Source organism: Armigeres subalbatus, chromosome 3 (genome assembly GCF_024139115.2).
Source record: "Armigeres subalbatus isolate Guangzhou_Male chromosome 3, GZ_Asu_2, whole genome shotgun sequence".
Classification (NCBI taxonomy): Eukaryota; Metazoa; Arthropoda; class Insecta; order Diptera; family Culicidae; genus Armigeres; species Armigeres subalbatus.
In genome coordinates, this window is record NC_085141.1 from 32,731,315 (window position 1) to 32,757,108 (window position 25,794).

The window sequence follows — 25,794 nt, forward strand, 5'->3', positions numbered from 1 at the left end:
TAGTACACAAGCCACCATTCTCGGCTTTATTCAGGTCATAATAAAAGAAAAGTTTGCTGTGCATACATCTTTATTGATAAATGAATCTAAGTAGAGTGCAAATAATTTAAGCACAAACAAATATTTTTTTATTTGTACTGGAACTATAACATTTGATGGTTGACAGAAGAAGACATTTTTTGCTATCAAAACTACGACTTATTTCTTAGCAGATTAATGGCGTCTATATTTTTATACACTGATGTGTAACATTCGTTGATTCCTTGTAATATCGATTGATCCTTGGCACTATAGATCTGATCAGAAACTTAATAGTTGTTTGTCAATTATGAACAATCCCATTCGCGGCGAGAAAAAAATTGAAAATATTCTGAAGAAAATGTAGAGAAAGTTCTTATTAACTCCTGCCTTACTAAATCAAAAACAATCTAACCAATGCAAATTTAAGTTTGAAGCATTTTTGTTTGAAAATTTTTTTCATTTTTTTTTCATTTTTCATTTCATGAAGTCTTTTTTTTTCAAATGTATTCTAGGGGAACTGCTACTTGAACCATGTACCCAAATCAATAACATTCGAAAGCAGATAATTGGAGCGCAAATTATTTTGTTTCTCATATTTCTAGACCAACATTTGAAAAGGGCGTAACAGCCAAAATTTATTCCTTCTGATTCTTCATCCACATTAATAGCTATATATGTAGACGAAGAATCAAAAGGAATAAATGATTTTTTTCAGCAGAGAGCACGCCAGTTAGTAACAAAAAACGACACAAATTGAGACACAATTGTCTGTTTTGCGAATGTTAATGATATAGGAACATGTTAAAATTAATAATGGAACAATACCCTACTATCTGAGATTTTCATATTTAAATTATTTTTTCTTTATTATTTTCAATTTCTTACTGAAACTTAAGTAATATGTTTTGACGATTCAATATTATATTTTACGCACATGGTACATGTTGCAAGTATTTCGAGAACATTTATGACACTATTTTTTTTTTCAGTTTTACATTTGGTTATAAGACACAATTACGTAATTCTTTGACACAGTTTTGCTAGATCAATGTAACATTTATAGCGATATTCGCATTAATAAAACTAATTCCTAGACATCATGTTATTCTAGTATCGGTCCTGTTCCTTCTCCGGCGTCAATTTCTGCTGTTTGTCTATCACCTCGATAACGGCCGCCATGTTCCTTGCATTGTTCTGACCGATCAAATCCCTGGCGGTCGGAATTACCGGTTTCGTGACGGAGCCACTTTTGGCGCCGTCACCCTGATGAGCTACCGAGACCAAACCACTTCCATTCTTCCGTTTAGCGCTGCTATCACCGTCTACGCCATTCGAACCTTCAACAGGGGTTACGTTCACCGATTTGGTACTTTGTTGGTAGTACATGAACCCGGCACCGACGGTTCCGATAGTTCCGATGACAATGGATAACCATTTTATGGTGCTGTTTATATTGAGGACACTATGGAGATAAAAAGGTAGATAAATTAGCGACCATTTAAAATTGGATTTTTTAATGGCAAGAAATTGTCTTTCTGTTTCAATGATAATAGATCAACCGATTTTCATGGTTTTTGATGGAATGCACACGCAAAAAAGCGTTCCTGAATTCGTAAATCTGCAAAAATACATAGTCATGAATTCTGGAAAACCATCAGTAAACCATCAGAACGTTCCAGATAACGTGATTGTTGTTTCCGTTACCGCGACTCAAAATACATCGCGATCTTGTTAGCTCACGAACTCATGAACGTTTTTTCTTGCGTGCATAAGTAAATTAAACTGAAAATTACTTGAAGTTCGACATAAGTCACTAATGCTGTCCAATCAGCAGCTCAAAGAATCGACGTTATTCAAATCCCTCTCATGTTCATTTGATGACAAAAAAGAACTAGCAGGACGGGAACAACCTCGAGCTACTTCGAGCTGCTTATTATACAGTACTAATACCATCATAATAAAATACAAGCCCAATTCCTGGTGTTAGGTGGGACGCTAAGCAGCCCTGACACGACCGCCCTCCGACGAGACAGGAGGTTTGCGCAGGACCAATAAGCTGCCTGGAAAACCAATCATTACGAACAATATAAGAGATAATGCGACTCGATATAATCGGCAAAGACCTAGGCGACGAATACAGGATCACGACTGGAAGCTGTAGCAAGTACGCCTTATTTATTTATTTATGTATTTCAATGTAAAATTTGAGACTGTATATATTTTGTTTATTTTGTTATTTAATAAATTAGTAAACTTTGCATGTCCATTTGCGTTTTTAAAATAAATCTTTGTGTTCGATCACCGCAAGAAGGCTCTAGAAGAAATACGCTATTGAGTTACCTACGCTAAGAGTTGAGTCTTTGAGTTCCCTACAGTCAGCTACCATTAACGCACATGGGGTTTAGCCAGCATATAGCGCATCATGACGCCACAAGTAGCGCGTGGTTTGCGGCCAACGACCCGCCCGCCGGTCTTTTGAAGTTGCGTTGACCTTTGGCTTGTCCGGCATTCCACGCTTGCCACGATTCTTAGCGAGTAAGCTGACGGGCTAATTTGAATCGTCTGTTGGAATGAGATGCACGATTTTGGGGGATTTCGTGGATAAATTCTTTTGATGCTCGGGTTCGCAAATTTCAACTTCGTTGAATTTCGCGAACTCTGGAGACAATGTCTAAAATTCCGCGGTATCTGAGGAATTTTCCAACTCAGAATCGTTCACTTTGTTCCGTTCCGTGGAAGAGGCAAAAGCGGTCACTTTTGATCCGTGCCGTAGTGTGTTTTTTAAGAGCATAAGTTAGTAAAGCTCAGTATCGTCTATCTTGTGAGAAAATTGTGCAAGTGCAGATCCGTGTTAGAAGAGGTCCGTGGCAGCATTGGTGAAGCCGACACACTACCCCCTATTATTACGACCGTTTTTGACCCCACGCAACGGCTACAAAGATTCCCGGGGTACACTTGGCCGGAGAAGGTGGCGAACCGTCAACATCGCACCTTTGGCAGGCGAAGCCAACCCACCGCAAACAGCATCCAATCAAGTTGCATCGTACCTCCAACCGCATAGCAGCAGATCGCCGTTGTCGTCGTCATCATCGCACTACCGACGGCGCCTCAACAATCTGCTTTGCGCGCCAGGAGGACCATCGGCGCTTGTACCGCGCCCACGCGTAAGCCCGCGCACCGTATGAGGGAGTGAGAGACCAGCAACATCGACGCAATTAGCCGTCCGTCGGCGTGAGTTCCGGCCCGGAGTAGTGCTTAAAGCAGCTCCGGCCCATCCGTAGGTCCTCCCCATCAAATGACTAGCTAGTACAGAGTGAGTAAAATGCATGCATAATTGTTTGTGTCGTCCATGGCCATGTGACTCAGTTAGAGGCACAACAATTTGTTTTCGTGAGTCGTCAGTAGCCCATTGAGGACGGCTCCGTGTGAAGCTCATCGCATGTGAGAAGGTGAGAGTGAGAGATTACCGGAGAAGTTTGTCGGAGTAAGCAGATGCCGGAGATACCGCTGGCGAAGTGAAATAGCGAAGAAGAGGTGTAAAGAAAGTGTACGCACGTAGAGAGTAGAGATTAGGGAATTGCACGCACACTATAAAGCGAGTTAGAGGGAAACCAGAGGGAATGCTAGGCCTAGGCAAATGCAAGGAATAAAGAAAGTGCATTAAAATCCATGTAATCTTGATTGGGAGCTTCATGTATGGGAGGAATCAGAGCCGAAATAAAAATCTAAAGTTAAAGCGTTAGACTGGTTCAAATGACAATGCGTGCAGTTTGAATGTATTTAGTTGATGTCCTTTAAAGATTTTATGTCGCTTCGTGGTCGAGTTTAGTTCTTTGTTGTTGTTGTATTTACTGGGTAGTCACCCGATTTGACTTTTGACCGGTTTCCAATCTTGGACGGGGTGAAACAGGAACATTTTTGGGTTGGTCCGATGAGGAAAACCCCCGCCTGAATGACTTTGTTTCCGGGCCGGAATTCGGAGGAATTTATTCAGGAAATCTCTTGGGATTAGTTGTGTCCGCTCGGAAACGAGAAGTACGACGGACGCATTTAGGTTAGCCAGTCAGCTTTCTCTTTAAGAAAAGTGACCCTTCCCCTAAGAAGGTCTCAAGCCGGGCAACGAAAACTTGTTGGGCGGTCTCCTTCCAGGAGTGGCGCATAAGCCGCCCAATTTTAAACCGGAAACGCGACTGGCCGACCCGTTATAAAGCTTGGAATATGGAACTGCAAGTCGCTAGGTTTCGCAGGTTGCGACAGGATGATCTACGATGAATTACATCCCCGCAACTTCGACGTCGTGGAGCTGCAGAAGGTTTGCTGGACAGGACAGAAAGTGTGGAAAAGGGGGCTTCGAGCGGCTAAAAAATAGTTTTGCTGAATGGGTCATTTGGCCGAAAGGGTCGTTTTGCCGAAATGGTCGTTTGGCCAAATGGGTCGTTTGGCCGAATGGGTCATTTGGCCGAATGGGTCGTTTGACCGAAAGGGTCGTTTGGCCGAAAGGATCATTTAGCCGAAAGGATCATTTGGCCAAAAGGATCATTCAGCCGAAAGCGTAATTTGGTCGAAAGGGTCGTTTGGCCGAAAGGGTCATTCAGCAAAAAGCGTAATTTGGTCGAAAGGGTGGTTTGGCCGAAAGGGTCATTTGGCCGAATAGGACATTTAGCTGAATAGTTCATTTGAAAAGTGAGAATTAGCAATGAGAAGATAGACGTCTTACTTCTCACTCTTCATTTTTCTATTCTCACTTTAAAAAGTGAGAAGCGCGAAATGAGAACTGAGATGTCTCACTACTCACTTTGCGCTTCTCACTTTTGACAGCGAGAAGTGATAAATGGGGAGTTAGAAGTGAGACGTCTCACTTCTCACTCCTCATTTATCACTTCTCGATGTAAAAAGTGAGTAGTGTGAAGTGGGGACTACCCACTTTTTACATCTAGAAGTGATAAGTGAGGAGTGAGAAGTGAGACGTCTTCCTTCTCACTCCTCATTTATAAATTCACGCTGTAAAAACTGAGAAACGCGAAGTGATTAGTGAGACGTCTCACTACTCACTTTGCGCTTCTCACTTTTGACAGCAAGAAGTGATAAATGAAGAGTGAGTAGTGAGACGTCTCACTTCTCACTCCTAATTTATTACTTCTCGATGTAAAAAGTGAGTATTGTGAAATGGGTAGAGAGACGTCTCACTACCCACTTCGCACTACTCACTTTTCACAGTGAGAAGCGAGAAACGAGAAGTGATAAGTGAGACGTCTCACTCCTCACTTCTCTTTTCTCATTTCTCACTTCTCATTGTGAAAAGTGGGTAGTGCGAAGTGAGTAGTGAGACATTTCACTACTCACTTTTTACAGCGATAAGTGAGAAATGAGGAGTGAGAAGTGAGACGTCTCACTACTCACTCCTCATTTATAACTTCACGCTGTAAAAAGTGAGAAGCGCAAAGTGATTAGTGAGACGTCTCACTACTCACTTCACGCTTCTCTCTTTTTACAGCGAACAGTGATAAATGAGGAGTGAGAAGTGAGACATCTCACTTCTCACTCCTCATTTCTCACTTATCGCTGTAAAAAGTGAGTAGTGAAATGTTTCACTACTTCGCACTACCCACTTTTCACAATGAGAAGTGAGAAGTGAGACGTCTTACTTCTCTTTCTTTATTTTTTTCTTCTAACTGTAAAAAGTGAAAAGCGCGACGTGAGTAGTGAGACGTCTCACTACTCACTTTGCATTTCTCACTTTTGACAGCGAGAAGTGATAAATGAGGAGTGAGAAGTGAGACATCTGCGAAGTTGGTAGTGAGACGTCTCACTACTCATTTCGCGCTTCTCACTTTTTACAGTGTGAAGAGAAATTTCGGCCAAATAACCCATTCGGCTAAATGACCCTTTCGGCCAAATGACCCTTTCGGCCAAACGACCCTTTCGGCCAAACGACCCTTTCGGCTAAATGACCCATTCGGCTAAATGACCCATTCGGCCAAACGACCAATTCGGCCAAATGACCCATTCGTCCAAACGACCCATTCGGCCAAACGACCTTTTCGGCCAAACGACCTTTTCGGCCAAACGACCTTTTCGGCCAAACGCCCCTTTAGGCCTAATGACCCTTTCGGCCAAACGACCCATTCGGCCAAATGACTTTCGGCCAAATGACTTTCGGCCTAATGACCCTTTCGGCCAAACGAACCTTTCGACCAAATGACCCATTCTGCCAAATGACTTTCGGCCAAATGGTATATTCGGCCAAACAACTTTCGGCCTAGTGGCATTGGGCCAAATGGCTTTCGGCCGAATGGGTTTCGGCCAAATGACCCTTCCCCCGGCTTCATAGTGCTGGGTAAGATGCGCCATCGTGTGATTGGGTGGCAGCCAATCAACGCAAGGATGTGTAAGCTGAAGATTGAAAGCCATTTCTTCAACTATAGAATCATCAACGTGCACTGCCCACATGAAGGGAGACCCGACGACGAGTGATAAGCGTTCTATGCACAGCTGAAGCAGACATATGATGGATGCCCACTGCGGGACGTCAAAATTGTCATCGGTGACATGAACGCACAGTTAGGAAGGGAGGAAACGTATAGACCGGTCATCGGACCGGATAGTCTGCACACCGTATCGAATGACAACGGCCAACGATGCATGAACTTCGCAGCCTCCCGCGGAATGGTAGTCCGAAGCACCTTCTTTCCCCGCAAAAATATCCACAAGGCCACATGGAGATCACCTAACCAAGAAACGGAAAACCAAATCGACAACGTTCTAATCGACGGTAAACCTTCTCCAACATCACGAACGTCCGCACTTACCGCAGTGCGAATATTGAATCCGACCACTACCTCGTTGCAGTATGCCTGCGCTCAAAACTCTCGACGGTGTACAACACGCGTCGAAGTCGGACGCCGCGGCTTAACCCCGAGCAGCACAAGTCAGATAAAAATGGTTGCAGCAACTTGATTGTGACTGAATCCAGTCGCATATAAATTGTAATAACCTATGTGGAACATGTGTGCTGCTAGGGACATTGGACGGCTAAGAGAGACTAGCCCAAGAATACGCGCAGCAGCTGGAAGTGACACTCCCAACGGAAGAGCAGCTAGGCGCAGCGTCTTTTGAAGATGGCTGGAGAGATATTCGATCCGCCATTGGTAGCACCGCAACCGCTGCACTTGGCACGGTGCCCCCGGATCAGAGAAACGACTGGTATGACAGCGAATGTGAGCAGTTAGTGGAAGAGAAGAATGCAGCATGGGCGAGATTGCTGGAACACCGCACTAGGGCGAACGAGGCACCGTATAAACAGGCGTGGAACAGGCAAAACTCGATTTTCCGGAGGAAAAAGCGCCAGCAGGAAGATCGTGGCCATGAAGAGACGGAGCAACTGTACAGCGCTAATAACACACGAAAGTTCTATGAGAAGTTGAACCGTTCACGTAAGGGCCACGTGTCACAGCCTGATATGTGTAAGGACATAAACGGGAACCTTCTTACGAACGAGCGTGAGGTGATCCAAAGGTGGCGGCAGCACTGCGAAGAACACCTGAATGGCAATGTGGCAGACGAAGATGGCGGTAGAGTACCCGGGCAGAAGCTAAGAACAGAATAACAAAATATAATATGGACTTGATTGATATAAGAGATAAAAGAACAGGCAACAATATCAAAAATTTGCACCGAAATATCATTTAAATATTAAGATATGCTATGGATAAGAACAAACTAATGGCGCATGATATTGATCACTTCTTACAAATAGCATAACTTGATCTTCTTATGATATTTCAGTGCAAAATATTGATATTATCGTCTGATCTTTTATCTTTTATATCAATCATGTCCATATCTCATTTTGCTATCTTATCAACATTTGATATTATTGAGCTATGTTTGTTTACTCGGGTAATGTTCCTGAGATAACACGCGCAGGACATAATTTTACCGGCTCCGGATCTCAAGGAAATCCAGGAGGAGATTGGCCGGCTGAAGAGCAACAAAGTCCCTGGGGTTGACCAACTACCAGGAGAGCTATTTAAACACGGTGGTGAGGCACTGGCTAGAGCGCTGCACTGGGTCATTACCAAGATTTGGGAGGAGGAAGTTTTGCCGCAGGAGTGGATGGAAGATGTCGTGTCTACGTCCCATCTACAAAAGGGCGATAAGCTGGATTGTAGCAACTACCGCGCAATCACATTGCTGAATGCCGCCTACAAGGTACTCTCCCAAATTTTATGCCGTTTAATAGAACCAACTGCAAGGGAGTTCGTGGGGCAGTACCAGGCGGGTTTTATGGACGAACGCTCCACCACGGACCAGGTGTTCGCCATTCGCCAAGTACTGCAGAAATGCCGTGAATACAACGTGCCCACACATCATCTATTCATCGACTTCAAAGCCGCATATGATACAATCGATCGAGACCAGCTATGGCAGTTAATGCACGAACACAAATTTCCGGATAAACTGACACGGTTGATCAAAACGACGATGGATCGGGTGATGTGCGTAGTTCGAGTTTCAGGGGCATTCTCGAGTCCCTTCGAAACCCGCAGAGGGTTACGGCAAGGTGATGGTCTTTCGTGTCTGCTATTCAACATCGCTCTGGAAGGGGTAATACGAAGAGCAGGGATTAACACGGGTGGTACAATTTTCAATAAGTCTGTCCAGCTATTTGGCTTTGCCGACGACATAGATATTATGGCACGTAACTTTGAGAAGATGGAGGAAGCCTACATCAGACTGAAGATGGAAACTAAGCGGATCGGACTAGTCATCAACACGTCGAAGACGAAGTACATGATAGAAAGAGGTTCAAGAGAAGACAATGTGAACCACCCACCGCGAGTTTGCATCGGTGGTGACGAAATCGAGGTGGTAGAAGAATTTGTGTACTTGGGCTCACTGGTGACTGCCGAAAATGACACCAGCAGAGAAATTCGAAGACGCATAGTGGCTGAAAATCGTACGTACTTTGGACTCCGCAAGACGCTCCGACCGAATAGAGTTCGCCGCCGTACCAAACTGACAATCTACAAAACGCTCATTAGACCGGTAGTCCTCTACGGACACGAGACCTGGACGATGCTTGTGGAGGACTAATGCGCACTTGCAGTTTTCGAAAGGAAAGTGCTGCGTACCATCTATGGTGGGGTGCAGATGGCCGACGGTACGTGGAGGAGGCGAATGAACCACGAGTTGCATGAGCTGCTGGGAGAACCGTTCATCGTTCACACGTAGAAAATCGGACGACTGCGGTGGGCCGGGCACGTAGCCAGAATGTCGGACAGTAACCCGGTGAAAATGGTTCTCGACAACGATCCGACGGGCACAAGAAGGCGTGGTTCGCAGCGAGCAAGGTGGATCGATCAGGTGGAAGATGACTTGCGGACCCTCCGTAGACTGCGTGGTTGGCGACGTGTAGCCATGGACCGAGCCGAATGGACAAGACTCTTATATACAGCACAGGCCACTTCGGCCTTAGTCTGAATAAATAAATAATAATAAAATACAGGCTCCAAATTTTCTCTGATATGGGCCGAACTCGAAGTAGCTAAGGACTACTTTTAAACGTTCGATGCCGCATTTGAAATAGTGCTGTCCAATGAGCAGCTCGAAGTTGTTCCCGTCTTGTTCTTCCTTTTTTGTTAACAAACGGGCATGAGAGGGATGGGAATAACTTCGAGCTACTCCGAGCTGCTCATTGGACAGCATTAATGACTTGTTTATAAAAACCACCAGATAGAGCTCGTTGATATGGAGGCAATATTCTATAAGTTGCCATGAAGCTAAATTCCTACATTCATCAAACGTTATTGGATGAGAAAAGCGTTCAAACGTGAAACTTTCTTCAATAGACTGTAAGATTCATTAACTAAATGAATAAAGTGGCCAACACGTACTCAAACTCAGGATTACTTACAGAAACAACGTGTACTTGAGCTGATTAGTCCATGTCTTATTCAGCGAGGCGCCTTCTTCGGCCCAAAACATCGGCATAATAACTTTCGGTAAGTTTCCCAGTAATGAATGCCCCCGAATAGGTTCCATTTCCATGCTGAACTGCAAGCGTTTAGCAGCCGAAACCGGAGTGCCCGAAAGCTGAAGAAAAGAAACAAAATACTCAATTTTGATGCTTCATCCAAAAGTGATACCGCAACCTTACCAAGTGGAAATGAATGTATATATCGTGATTCTCTTCGTTGGGATTTAGTCCATCAACCGCCGCCACCAATTTTGGATCAGCATCGTAGAAATGTGGCTTTGAGCCGATGAACGGTGCCCCTACGCAGGCACTCAAATCAATCGTTCCTTTCGGTGGGCAGCCATCGGGTGGATTACGACAGAAGCAGTGATGTTCCGGATCGTTCTTATAATGTGGTAAAAACGCAATTACATAAACATAGAAGTCACGTAAAACAAATATCAAGGTACCTTTGCATCGCCAAAATCCATCTTGAAAAAGCTCATCGGCAGACCGGCATATTTGGATTTACCGGCGTAAAACGCCCCTAATGAACGGCATATATCCGGGGACCAAGCCCACAACTGATCCTTCTTTGTCAAAAATGGCGGAAAGATAGTCGAATCGGTTCCGACGTACTTGTTGCACTCGTCGCCATCGTAGATGTCCATTTCAGTTTCATCGTTGAAGGTGATTACTCGCCCTATGTCCATTATATTCTTAACCCCTCGATACACCATAAATCGGCCGACAGCAGTTCCATTTCTCTGAAAAATGTACACAAATATCCTTTTATGACCTCAAGCCAAGGGAACCCAAATAAGCTTTACCAATCCAAACATCGAAAATTTAAAGTGGGTCTCATTGTGAGGCATCACGGCTCCCTCCGACTCCAGTCCCGAGCAGAGTGCTTGCGCAGCAAATTCTTCGCTGCTGCAATCGATCAGAATTCCATCAAACAGCAGATCCATGACACGAGTCGTCAGAAAGCCCGAAGTCAATGGATCCATAATGATCTCCAACGCCTTGGTGACCAACGGCATCATGGGTTCCCGATCGCGTTGAACCATCAACAATGCTCCCAGAACCAACGGATGCGGAATGGTGATCATTTCGTCGCCCGTCAGGGGCGCGGTGAGATCCGGCCGGAAAATCCAGGTATTTTTCAGCGTGAAAGTCATCGTGTCTTCCTCTTCGTTGTCTTCGGTGTCATATTTCTCTTTCCACTCTCTTATTGAAAATTTAATTGAAGTATAATTTGTATTCGGTATAATCAATTTACTTCAGTAACTTACTCGAAAACGTACGGGCCCATCTCGCGCACGTGAGGTTTGCCGCCCTTCATCACTGCATCCGGGTTGGTCACGTGGAACAGGTACAACTTGAAATCGAGGGGAAATGGAATTTTCTCAAACATAGCACGCGTTGGTGACCCCGGTTTCAGCATTAGATTCTGAAAAAAAAAATTCTAACTGATATAGACTACTTCTGAAAAAATATCTTTTTACATGTGAATAGCTTGTGCAAACATTTTAACACAAGCTTCAAGCATAAACATAGCAAAGATTTAACTATAATAAATATTTTTCTCTAGGGGGTAACAAAAATTTGCAAATAGACACCTGGAGGAGGCAAATCCGACCAAATCACCGGATCCTACTTCCATTGCACTAGTAAACTCCCTACGGTAATCAATTAAAAAACTGTTCAGCAATGGTCTCACCACTTGAAACCAATAAAAAAATCAGAGCATAACAATTAATTACTGACTTATTTGTCATAAAGAAAATGTTGAAATCATGTCAATCAAGCCAGGTTGATGGGGATACTGCAAATATAGTATTCTCAATTCGGTTGAAAATCAGAACAATCATTCAGCTTTTTCTACTTTTTTCCACCTATTTAAATGCACAATTTGCAAGTGAGTTACTTTATTTCATTTATTTAGCTCAAATCTAAACATATAACACTGAATCAACCATTTGACTCCTCAGTACCTACATGGTTTGAGATCACATTTCTTCATCCTCGGTTGCGACCCACGGTCGCAAACTCATTTTGTACCAGTTTTGCCCATCTTGCTCGCTGTGCTACTCGCCTTCTTGGTCAAAAAGGCTCCGAAACGAATACCAGCATTCTTGAAACATGCTATTATTATTTATTCAGACTAAGGCCGAAGTGGCCTGTGCGGTATATAAGAGTCTTGTCCATTCGGCTCGGTCCATGGCTACACGTCGCCAACCACGCAGTCTACGGAGGGTCCGCAAGTCATCTTCCACCTGATCGATCCACCTTGCCCGCTGCGCACCTCGCCTTCTTGTGCCCGTCGGATCGTTGTCGAGAACCATTTTCACCGGGTTACTGTCCGACATTCTGGCTACGTGCCCGGCCCATCGCAGTCGTCCGATTTTCGCGGTGTGAACGATGGATGGTTCTCCCAACAGCTGATGCAATTCGTGGTTCATTCGCCTCCTCCACGTACCGTCCGCCATCTGCACCCCACCATAGATGGTACGCAGCACTTTCCTTTCGAAAACTCCCAGTGCGCGTTGGTCCTCCACAAGCATCGTCCAGGTCTCGTGTCCGTAGAGGACTACCGGTCTAATTAGCGTTTTGTAGATTGTCAGTTTGGTACGGCGGCGAACTCTATTCGATCGGAGCGTCTTACGGAGTCCAAAGTACGTACGATTTCCAGCCACTATGCGTCTCCGAATTTCTCTGCTGGTGTCATTTTCGGCAGTCACCAGTGAGCCCAAGTACACAAATTCTTCTACCACCTCGATTTCGTCACCACCGATGTAAACTCGCGGTGGGTGGCTCACATTGTCTTCTCTTGAACCTCTTCCTATCATGTACTTCGTCTTCGACGTGTTGATGACTAGTCCGATCCGCTTAGCTTCCCTCTTCAGTCTGATGTAGGCTTCCTCCATCTTCTCAAAGTTACGTGCCATAATATCTATGTCGTCGGCGAAACCAAATAGCTGGACGGACTTATTGAAAATTGTACCACTCGTGTTAATCCCTGCTCTTCGTATTACCCTTCCAAAGCGATGTTGAATAGCAAACACGAAAGACCATCACCTTGCCGTAACCCTCTGCGGGTTTCGAAGGGACTCGAGAATGCCCCTGAAACTCGAACTACGCACATCACCCGATCCATCGTCGCTTTGATCAACCGTGTCAGTTTATCCGGAAAACCGTGTTCGTGCATTAGCTGCCATAGCTGGTCCCGATCGATTGTATCATATGCGGCTTTGAAGTCGATGAATAGATGATGTGTGGGCACGTTGTATTCGCGGCATTTCTGCAGTACTTGGCGAATGGCGAACACCTGGTCCGTGGTGGAGCGTTCGCCCATAAACCCGCCTGGTACTGCCCCACGAACTCCCTTGCAGTTGGTGCTAGTCGACGGCATAAAATTTGGGAGAGTACCTTGTAGGCGGCGTTCAGCAATGTGATTGCGCGGTAGTTGCTACAATCCAGCTTATCGCCCTTTTTGTAGATGGGACACACGACACCTTCCATCCACTCCTGCGGCAAAACTTCCTCCTCCCAAATCTTGGTAATGACCCAGTGCAGCGCTCTAGCCAGTGCCTCACCACCGTGTTTAAATAGCTCTCCTGGTAGTTGGTCAACCCCAGGGGCTTTGTTGTTTTCCAGCCGGCCAATCTCCTCCTGGATTTCCTGGAGATCCGGAGCCGGTAGAATTCTGTCCTGCGCGCGTTCTCCCAGGTCCATCACCTTACCGCCATCTTCGTCTGCCACATCGCCATTCAGGTGTTCTTCGTAGTGCTGCCGCCACCTTTGGATCACCTCACGCTCGTTCGTAAGAATGTTCCAATTATGTCCTTACACATATCAGGCTGTGGCACGTGGCCCTTGCGTGAACGGTTTAACTTCTCATAGAACTTTCGTGTGTTATTAGCGCGGTACAGTTGCTCCGTTTCTTCACGGTCTCGATCTTCCTGCTGGCGCTTTTTCCTCCGGAAAATCGAGTTTTGTCTGTTCCGCGCCTGTTTATATCGTGCTTCGTTCGCCCTCGTGCGGTGTTGCAGCAATCTCGCCCATGTTGCATTCTTCTCTTCTACTAACTGCGCACATTCGCCGTCATACCAGTCGTTTCTCTGATCCGGGGGCACCGTGCCAAGTGCTGCGGTTGCGGTGCTACCAATGGCGGATCGAATATCTCTCCAGCCATCTTCAAGAGACGCTGCGCCTAGCTGCTCTTCCGTTGGGAGTGCCACTTCCAGCTGCTGCGCGTATTCTTGGGCTAGTCTACCGTCTTGTAGCCGCCCAATGTTAAGCCGCGGCGTCCGACTTCGACGCGTGTTGTACACCGTCGAGAGTTTTGAGCGCAGGCATACTGCAACGAGGTAGTGGTCGGATTCAATATTCGCACTGCGGTAAGTGCGGACGTTCGTGATGTCGGAGAAGAATTTACCGTCGATTAGAACGTGGTCGATTTGGTTTTCCGTTTCTTGGTTAGGTGATCTCCATGTGGCCTTGTGGATATTTTGCGGGGAAAGAAGGTGTTTCGGACTACCATTCCGCGGGAGGCTGCGAAGTTTATGCATCGTTGGCCGTTATTATTCGATACGGTGTGCAGACTGTCCGGTCCGATGACCGGTCTATACATTTCCTCCTTCCTACCTGTGCGTTCATGTCACCGATGACGATTTTAACGTCCCGCAGTGGGCATCCATCGTATGTCTGCTCCAGCTGTGCGTAGAACGCTTCTTTCTCGTCGTCGGGTCTCCCTTCGTGTGGGCAGTGCACGTTGATGATGCTATAGTTGAAGAAACGGCCTTTAATCCTCAGCTTGCACATCCTTGCGTTGATTGGCTGCCACCCAATCACGCGTTGGCGCATCTTACCCAGCACTATGAAGCCGGTTCCCAGCTCGTTGGTGGTGCCACAGCTTTGGTAGAAGGTAGCCGCTCGATGCCCGCTTTTCCACACTTTCTGTCCTGTCCAGCAAATCTCCTGCAGCGCCACGACGTCGAAGTTGCGGGGATGTAATTCATCGTAGATCATCCTGTCGCAACCTGCGATACCTAGCGACTTGCAATTCCATGTTCCAAGCTTCCAATCGTGATCCTGTATTCGTCGCCTAGGTCTTTGCCGATTATATCGAGTCGCATTATCTCTTATATTGTTCGTAATGATTGGTTTTCTAGGCGGCTTATTGGGCCTGCGCAAACCTCCTGTCTCGTCGGAGGGCCGTCGTGTCAGGGCTGTTTAGCGTCCCACCTAACACCAGGACTTGGGCTTGTGCGCTTTGAGCGGCACACGGTCGCTTTGGTGGGGCCTACTTGCGGATACATGCAGCTTTTTATAGAGGTTTAACAGGGCCCACTGTCAAACCCCACCGCATCCTAGGCAAGCCCCACAACTCACAGATGGCCTGGGGAGGGATCGTCAAGCCCTTGGACATAGTCCCTGCTGCCCATAAACATGCACTGTCCAGATTTTACCATCTTCCAAATACTGGGATCATCCTTGGCCGCCTCACACCGTTCTCTTGCATACCGCCAAGGATTATCCAAAGCACGTATCTTTAGAATTTCCCGAGTGCTTGCAAGTCCCCTTTGAGCATCGTCCATGTTCCATGTCCGTAAAGGTTTTATGATCGCTTTGTATACGATACACTTGGTGGAGATGATCTTTCTGAAAGAAAATTTCTTCTGGAGACCACAGCCTGACTTCCACAGATGATCAAATTTCACGGCTTACATTATTACCAGCCGTTGTTGTAGGATCCAAAATAGACGAATTCCTTTACCAACTCCGTCTATCTTGACATTACCTTCCAGGCGGGCCGTGTCGCGCTAGGATCCGCCCACTATCATGTATTCAATTGATCGTTCCAAAATGTGAAGTCTAAGTAGGGGAACTTTTCCGTTTTCCATCTCATTGAACATATATTCATTTCGTCGCTTCTTAACATGCGTGCTCACAGATAAAAAAAATCACATAAATGTGGAACAAATCAAATACCTCTTCATGTCGGAGCTATGAGATGAAGTCCAGGAGCAGTAACTATAGTATGGATTTTTTCAGATACCTATCTATTGCATTTTACATTCATCAAAATTAACCAATTGAGAGTTTCTTTTGCAACTCATCATAACATTTCGATTTATTTTATACCACGCTCAGAAACAAGATTGCTCGAAACATTTACATTTCCATTTACATTTTACATCTCCGGATTTAAAATGAGTGTTAGCTTTTGGCTATTGACGAAAATGATTATTTTAGATATTTTGATTGGAGAAGATGCATAAACAATGCCGTTCCGCCGGAACCTGTTACGGGGTCACTTTATGGAAATATGCGAATTTCATCAGTTTGTACTTCCTTGGCCCTATTTGAACCGATTGGAATCGGTAAACGAATTTACCAAGTAGCGGTTCAAAAGCCAATTCTGGAAAATACTCAAATTTCATAATGAGGCATATCAAACTTCATGATTTCAAAAACAGTGACATCATTGGCGTAACTAGCCCCAATGCCTAAGGGGGGGGGGGGGGGGGGGGGTATGGCCTATAGCCCCTTTAACTATTTTCTTTATTTTATTCATATTCTCTTTTCTTAAGTACCGCCATCGGGGGTGACAATGGATCTGGGGGTGAGAATGGGTTATCGCTCTCACCGGCAGCATGGAGGTCGTAGAGCAAAATCGTTCAAAAAGGTTTCTTATATTTTGGCCATCTTGCCCTCAGATACATTCAATCCTTTCTACACGCATTCTAAGTAGTTGAAGTAGGGACCCATTCTCACCCCCATTTGACCCATTTTCCCCCCCGACGACGGTACGTGCTTTATGTTGTTACAGTTGATTCAAAAGATTGCTAATGTCGTTACTGTTCGCGTGACTAACATGTATGTTACTTCGACCTAGCAACCAAAGTAAGTACCGGTACTACAAGTGGTCGGGGTTAAGCCAAACCGCACCAAGCGGCTTTTCGACTGACTTGTGATATTTTGTTCGTACAAAGATAACGGAATAAGTTTCATATCAATTTAAGTGCACATTTGCAATAGAATACCCTCAATTATGGGATTGAGGGATAACCGACACGATTTGCGACCAACTAAATCTGGTAAACGAAAGTGTCAAACCGATGTTGATGATGAAACCAGTGCCTTACACGTAAAAAAATTAATGTAGATGGACGGATGGATGGATTTAACGGACGCAATGAGAAAACAGAACTGTGCAATAAAAATCCTATTCGACTAGATGGTGATGTCATATTAGAAATTTGGAGACAGTACTCGTCGATAGAAAATCCTTCCGCACGCGATGGCATATGAGCAAATCAAACCACCTTCCTTTTGTCAGTGGAGATATATCAGCTTCCACACTGATATTCTTCCCTCCCCCTTCATACATACGGGAGCTTGGCCGAAGGAAGGTCGTGCGATATGTCTCATCACAAATATTGCCCTCCCGCTCGCTTTCAAATCGACTTCTATAAAAATATTCTTCATGCCTGCAGGAACGGAACTATCAATTCTATACTTTCGCCTCTAATTCTATCATGAACATGTACGTCTATGTTTGGAAGATGATATTTTAGCATTTCCATATCATTGTAAATCGTCACGTAGAAGTAATACACTCAAATCATTAATTAGTGTACATAACATACATTTGCGGGCAACAGCGACTATGTCCAAGGGCTTGACGATCCCTCCCCAGACCATCTGCTAGTTGTGGTGCCTGCCTAAGATGTGGTGGGGTTTGACAGTGGGCCCTGTTAATCTTCTATAAAAAGCTGCATGTATCCGCAAGTAGGCTCCGCCAAAGCGACCGTGTGCTGTTCAAAGCGCACAAGCCCAAGTCATGCTGTTAGGTGGAACGCTAAACATCCCTAACACGACGGCCCTCCGACGAGACAGGAGGTTTGCGCAGGCCCAATAAGCCGCCTTTTAAAACAAGCATTACGAACGACATAGAGAATAATACGACTCGAAACAATCGGCAACGACCTAGGCGACGAATAAAGGATCACGATTGAAAGCTTGGAACATGGAACTGCAAGCAGTGGTGCGAATCATCAATCTCAGTGACTGAAATTTGTTGAAATTGATACCATATCCTCTTCACACTCACTTCCTAAAAGTGAAAACTGAAAATGGTTAGCAGCAACAATCAAAGAAAGAGTAAACAAAAGACCTCTCTTCTCATTGCACACGCAGCCCGCAGTGACAGTCCATTCAGTTCACTCGCTGCTGCGTGAATGCGACGGCCCTATATAAATGCATGGGTGAATACTATCACTTGAAAGACAGTGACAGGAAATTTGTGCCAATTGATCATCAGCTTCAGCCCGCTGTTGGCAAACCGAGTAAGCTAATCTACTCCTGCTTTGTCTTACTGACTGAAAGACACCGTCATAGGCGAAGAGGAGCAGAGAAAAATACAAAACAAAAGAATCACACTCAGCAGGCATTGTTGATAAATTGCACCACTGACTGCAAGTCGCTAGGCTTCGCAGGTTGCGACAGAATAATCTACGATGCATTACATCCCCGCAACTTCGATGTCGTACCACTGAAGGAAATCTGCTGGACAGAACAGAAAGTGTGGAAAAGCGGGCATCGAGCGGCTACCTTCTACCAAATCTGTGGCACCATCAACGAGCTGGGAACCGGCTCCATAGTGCTGGGAAAGACAGCCAATCAACGCAAGGATATTCTAGCTGAGGATAAAAGGCCGATTCTTCAACTATATCAATCATATCAACGTGCACAGCCCACACGAAGGGAAACCCGACGACGAAAAAGCAGCGTTCTATGCACAGCTGGAGCAGACATATGATGGATGCCCACTGCGAGATGTTAAAATCGTTATCGGCGACATGAACGCTCAAGTAGGAAGGGAGGAAATGTATCGAACGACAACGGCCAACGATGCATAAACTTTGCAGTCTCCCACAGAATGGTAGTCCGAAGCACTTTCTTCCCCTGAAAGAACATCCACAAAGCCACATGGGAACCACCTAATCAAGTAATGGAAAACCAAATCGACCACGTTCGAATCGACGATAAATTCTTCTCCGACATCACGAACGTACGCACTTACCGCAGTGCGAATATTGAATACGACCACTACCTCGTTGCAGTATGTCTGCGCTCAAAACTATCGACGGTGTGCACCACGCGTCGTAGTCGTCCGCCGCAGCTAAACATTCGGCGGCTTCAAGACGGTAGACTAGCCCAAGACTACTCGCAGCAGCTCCCAACGGAAGAGCAGCTAGGCGCAGATTCTCTTGAAGATGGCTGAAAAGATATTCGATCCGCCATTCTTAGCACCGCAACCGCTGCACTAGGCACGGTGCCCCCGGATCAGAGAAACGACGGGTATGAAAATGAAAGTTCTATGAGAAGTTAAACCGTTCACGTAAGGACCACGTGCCACAGCCCGATATGTGTGATCCAAAGGGGGCGGCAGCACTACGAAGAGAACTTGAATGACGATGTGGCAGACAACGGTGGCGATATGAAAATGAATCTAGGAGCACGTGCGCAGGACATGCGACTTCCGGCTCCGAATCTCCAGGAAACCCAGGAGAAGATCGGCCGGCTGAAAAACAACAAAGACCCTGAAGTTGACCAACTACCAGGAGAGCTGTTCAAACACGGTGGTGAGGCACTGGCTAGAGCGCTGCACTGGGTAATTACCAAGGTTTGGGAGGATGAGGTTCTGCCACAGAAGTGGATGGAAGGAATCGAGTGTCCCATCTACAAAAGGGCGATAAGCTGGGTTGTAGCAGCTACCGCGCAATCACATTGCTGAACGCCACCTACAAGGTATTCTCCCAAATTTTATGCCGCGACTAACACCAATTACAAGAGAATTCGTGGGGCAGTACCAGGCGCGATTTATGGGTAAACGCTCTACCACAGACCAGGCGTTCACCGTACGTCAGGTATTGCAGAAATGCCGCGAATACAACGTGCCCACACATCATCTATTTATCGACTTCAAAGCCACACATGATACAATCAATCGGGACCAGCTATAAGGTGCCATAGCACGAAAACGGAATTCCGGATAAAGTGATACGGTTGATCAAGGCGACGGTGGATCGGGTGATGTGCGTAGTTCGAGTTTCAGGGGCATTTTCGAGTCCCTTTGAAACCCGCAGAGGGTTACGGCAAGGTGATGGTCTTTCGTGTCTGCTATTCAACATCGCTTTGGAGAGAGTAATACGAAGGGCAGCGATTGACACGAGTGGTACGAGCTTCACGAAGTCCGTCCAGTTATTTGGCTTCGCCGACGACATTGAAATCATGGCACGTAACTTTGAGAGGATCAGACTGAAAAGCGAAGCTAAACGGATTAAACTAGTCATCAACACGTCGAAGACGAAGTACATGATAGGAAGAGGCTCAAGAGAGGTCAATGTCGCGAGTTTCTATCGGTGGTGACAAAATTTAGGTGGTTGAAGAATTCGTGTACTTGAGCTCACTGGTGACCGCCGATAACGATACCAGCAGAGAAATTCGGACACGCATCATGTCAGGAAATCAAGACGCTCCGATCGAATAGAGTTCGCCACCGTACCAAATTGACTGTCTACAAAACGCTTATTAGACCGGTAGTTCTCTACGGACACGAGACCTGGACGATGCTCGAGGAGGACCAACGCGCACTGGAAGTTTTCGAAAGGAAAGTGCTGCGTTCCATCTATGGGTGCAGATGGCGGACGGTACGTGGAGGAGGCGAATGAACCACGAGTTGCATCAGCTGCTGGGAGAACCATCCATCGTTCACACCGCGAAAATCGGACGACTGCGGTGGGCCTGGCACGTAGCCAGAATGTTGGACAGTAACCCGGTGAAAATGGTTTCCATACAAACCTGTTTCAAATCAGGTGGCTTCTTTGAATGCGCCAAGGAGTAACATTTCGTGAGATCTATCTGATTCATATTGTTCTTACACTTATGTGTTATATCATATCTGAAACTTTATCTACGTTCTGGGGGCTAGGCCCATGCTAATTTTGGCTTTGTTCTTGTCAGCGATTAAACAAATCAATTCTATAGTCTTTAAGATGCAATTTTTAACGAAGTAAAGAGCTTTCCGATCTAAACACCACCGATTGTACGTCGTTTGTCTCTTTTATCCTCTGCAAAAGTATTAGTGCAACTCTCAGCGATAGCCCTAATACACTCAGTGGTTGTTTGCCAATTTTCTTTCCTCCTTAAATGTACGATCCGAAAGAATGAGATACTTTTCCATAGCAATCAAGTTGTTACTAAAATTAGGGTTTTTTATGGCAGCTTCAAATTACATATAAGACAATTTCTACATTTTTTGGTAATTTTATGGGAAGCATGTGTTTGTCCATCTCGTAGAGTACTCATGCATATTCATTAGGAAAAAATTATCGCTACCGCCTGTTGTTTAATTATCGCTACCGGTGGTACAGCTCAAAAATCATGTTAAAATTCACATCTGTATTTTTTGTTGACAAAAATTATGATTTTTATCTTTGCCGAAGTTTCTTCTGTAACCAATAAGAGAAGTGACTATTGACATGTGGGAGGTGGGTGGGGCAATTTTTTTTTCTTTCTCGTTTCAGAGAGCGAGTATTGGCGCTTAAACCTAGGCTAATTAGCCAGGGCAAGTCTAATACCTTGTCCCACCCCAAGAAGAAGCAACACTATGGAGATCGGAGTGACGTAACTTTCTTAGCATTGTCACTCCCAACGTCTGTACAAACTTATATCATTTGCTTATGATGATATTCCTAAACTATATTCCCTACCAACCATCCAACTCCTTGACATCTATGAGGGCGTCGGTGAGTCGCTGGCCTCTCGTTAAGTAGATGTCACATCATCATTTCCTTCCTTTCCCTAGTAACGGAGAAGGTGGGCGTGGCCGGCAATGGTAGCTTTCATGCTTTATCATTTTGGACTTCCAATTGGGTTGCTATTATATCCCAAATAGTAATCCATAAGCAATTGGGATAAGAAAGTTAAGGAATACACATGACAGCTATCTACAAAATACTGACAGCAATCTACGAAATACTCCGTTACCACGCAACGCAACGCAACGCAATAATGTCTCAAAGTTGGATCCCAGTTCGAATCCCTTTTGAAAATTAAAAAAAAAAACCTCAAAAGCCAATTCCTGAGATTAAAGAGGGGGATAAAATTTTATTAACAAATGGCGATTTTATTAACAAATGGCGTAAAGGAAAAAATGTCAAGGAACTTGCCAAGAAATCCCTAGAGAACTTTCTAAACAAGTTCCGAAGCAATTCGTAAACTAATTTTCGACGAAATTCATAAGCAAATTTCCAAAGCAAAAATAAATTTCCGTACATGAATTTATGAAAGAGTTTTTGGAGATTTTTTAAAAGAATTCTCAAACAATTTCCGAAGGAACTCCTAAAATATTTTCCGTTAATATTTCAAAAGGAATTTGCGAAGGATTTTCAGAAGGTATTTGCGAATTTCTGAACGAAGACTTGACGGAAAGAATTTTCGGAGAAATCTAAGATTGTCGGAAGCAGTGTTGCGAAATGTACATTAAAACACTTTGATTATGCGAATATTTACATTTTATCCACTCTGGGAATTCCCTTAAGTATTCTTTTGGGAAGTCTTTTAGAAATACCTTCAAAAACTCTTTTAATCTTTCCAACTGGTATTATTTTCGAAAATTCCTCCAGGTTCTCTTTAAAAACGCCTTCTAAAAATAATTTGGAAATTTATGCACAAAACCCTCCAGGAATTTCTTCAAAAACTCACCTCAAAAATTTATTTAACAACTTCTCAAGATTTTTTTCCTTGCAAAATATAAAAAATGCGCCGAAAATTCCTTAGGATATTTCTCTAAGGAATTCTTTTAAAGTTTCTTCGAAAAGCCTCCGATATTCCTTCATAGATTTCTTCAGAAATTCTTTCGGAATTTCTTCCAGGATATCCTTTGAAAATTAATTAGAGAATGAAATAGTTTCCGATGGAGTTACTAATTGAATTTTTGAAAGAATAAGACAAAAAATAAACAACAAATACTAAACAAATCCGAAGGTATTACTGAAAGAATTTCGGAAAAGAACTCATGAAGTAATTTGTTAAGGAAGTTCTGGAAGAATTCCCGGAGAATGTTTCAGCGGAATTGCTTCCTTATGGAATTTTCAAAGCAATCCCGTTGCAGTATTTGGAAGAATTAGTTCAAGGAATTCTTGGAATAATTGCCAAAGAAATTTTATAAAGGTGGAATTTCCGAAGGAATTCTCAAAGAAATTTCCGAAGGCATTGCTTAAAAAATTTAAAGAGTTGCTAAGCAATTTTCGATGAAACCCCTCATGGAATTTCTGGAGAAATTCCTAAGGGAATTTCCGGAGGAATTACTATAGAGTCTTCCGAGGGAATTCATGAAGGAGTGGTGGGGCGGCGTGGCGGCGCACAAGTCTAGTTGAATCATGTTGATCATAAATGCTGTACGCGACAACTAAAGCGCCTTTAACGTTCTAATACTTATGCTTCTACTCTACAAACAGACTTCAAAATACAGACTAGACTAAGACTAAGTAAACTTTACTAACCTTTCTGATCATGGATCTGAGCAGTGCCGGAAACATCCAGAGGCTAAACAGCATTCCACCAACCAATATACAGGCACAAATGATGGCAATCTTCTTGAAGTTCATATCGTCCATTTTCATTTTGCTAAGTTTCTTCTTTATCAAGTTCAACATTGGTTGTGACATTCTTTATTCAAACTAATTTCTCTGGGCAGGACTTCTTTGGCACTGTAAACGAAAACAAGTTCATTTCATGCAAAGCATTATGATTTTTATTCATTTAAAATACAAATTATATTTTTTACTGATGCTGTCCAAAATTGTCTACACAGGACTAGATAATTTAAAAAATAAGCAAACTCTATAAATATTATGCCAAATAATATTTATTCTCAATTGTCAATGACAATTTGAACGACCAACAAAAATAAAATGGATTGAAAAATATTTACTGAATTTACTGAATAGACTTTTGCACAACTCCCATCTTCACTATTCTAAACACCAAACACTAATCCACCTTCTAGCGATGAATCCCGGAACGAGATGTTTTTGGCACGTTCAAGCGACCCGACTCCCGAGCGAAAACTGTTTCCACAGTTTCGCCCAAATCATCCGCAAACCTGTCGATAGGCCCAAATGCCCAGTCCAACCCCCACATACTCATCCCTCAAATCGTGACGGATTACGTTATCAAGCTGAAGTGGCAGATTTTAGAATCCAAGAATTAGTGCCTCTGCTCCGCTTTCACCGCCAACGACGACAACAATGACCACCCCACGTTGACTGTGAGAGAGCCTTCAGCTGGACCGAGCCTCATCGAACCGAATCGTATCGAATGGCTATCGCTTAAAAATGCACTTTTATGATTGGTGATGGCGAGCCGGAAAATGCACGTGTTTCCACTGCAAACTTTTCCTGGGGTGGATGGGGCGTCGTTTCTAAAATGTCCGTAAATGTCTATTTGCCGATAATTGACCTATAATTTAACTTGACGCTGCACAGAAGAGTAACTAGAACAAATTCGTGGACAAAACCCAAAAAAAAATTTTCAACATTTATACATTCTTATATTTTTTTTAGAGACTTAAAGACATTCTGCATACTATGGCATTTTCAGAAATGACCCAAAATTTTATAAAAAAATATAATTAGGGCTCAAAAATGAGGTATTGGATTGGATTTTATCTACTTCATTTGTGGAGTATTTGGAAAATCTGATTTTTACACAACATAAATGTTATCAACAAGCTATTATTAGTACACAATGAGTAGATTATAGTTGTATGTCTCCATTTTGTTCATGTTTATGGTCAAATTATAAATTTTATGCTTCAGGTGATAACCACTTGAAAATCACTATTTTTTCTATTTTTTATGTTTTTCTTCAGAGGAAAAGGTAATCTATACGGCAAGATCCGGCAAAGATAAATCACTTGGGTGTAACATCAAGATATGGACTAAGCATTCCACGTGAAAACTCGTCCGCAAACGTCCGCAAATTAGATTCTGAGCGATTTGAATAAAATGCGATTTTTCATCATTTTAAAACAAAATTTTAACATTTGTTCATAAATTACCACATATGACGAATCCAGGAAAAACATGTAAAAAGCATGCTATTTCGCATGCATTTTGTCAAGACACAAATAGAATAATGGGTCTCCCATGAGTTGCGTTGATATCTTTTTGCAAACCTTATATTGAAATCGCTTATCTTTAAATTCTGCATTGTAGAGAAATCTGTTACTACCTAGATTTAGTATGAACCCGTTTTCATTGGAGTGATCATAATTTATGAACGGTGCCTTATTATGATACTTTCGTCATGGCTAGCTATGATATCTTGTGGGCTTCGATTCGGACATGGTAATCGTTGTTGTTTCAAGCCATGGTATATAGAATACAGATGATTTATATTTCCTATTACAGGCTTCACCTTTTTAGACCCTAATTTTTAAGGTTAAGATTTAAGTTAAGGAAAAAAGAGTGTTCAAGCATAAAACAGTGTTTACTTTTGTGCATGCGAATTTATAGAAACATTTTTCTTTTGGGATCTTGGGCATGGGTTAAAATAAATTAGATGTTTTTCTCCTATGTAAATGTTAGAAAATCCATTAAAGAATGAAGCTTTAACTACGGGTTTCTTGCTACTTTGTGGAATATAGCAATTTTAGAATCGTTTGCGTAGCGAAAGCAAAAGTTTTTACATAAAACGCGAGATTTTATTTGAAAACATATGTGTTTTGACATTTT

General features: G+C 43.8%; 1 protein-coding gene across 1 annotated transcript; it reads right to left on the reverse strand.

Moving 5' to 3' along the window:
- Positions 1-67: 67 nt before the first annotated feature.
- Positions 68-24,113, reverse strand: LOC134219527 (sensory neuron membrane protein 1-like). The gene is made up of 8 exons (XM_062698271.1): positions 24,059-24,113; positions 23,560-23,766; positions 11,275-11,432; positions 10,810-11,209; positions 10,450-10,746; positions 10,181-10,384; positions 9,938-10,116; positions 68-1,483 (listed from the first exon to the last, which is right to left on the reverse strand). The coding sequence occupies exons 2-8, from the start codon at positions 23,722-23,724 to the stop codon at positions 1,129-1,131; spliced, it is 1,758 nt and encodes a 585-aa protein (XP_062554255.1). The 5' UTR covers positions 23,725-23,766; positions 24,059-24,113; the 3' UTR covers positions 68-1,128.
- Between the last annotated feature and the right edge of the window lie 1,681 nt (positions 24,114-25,794).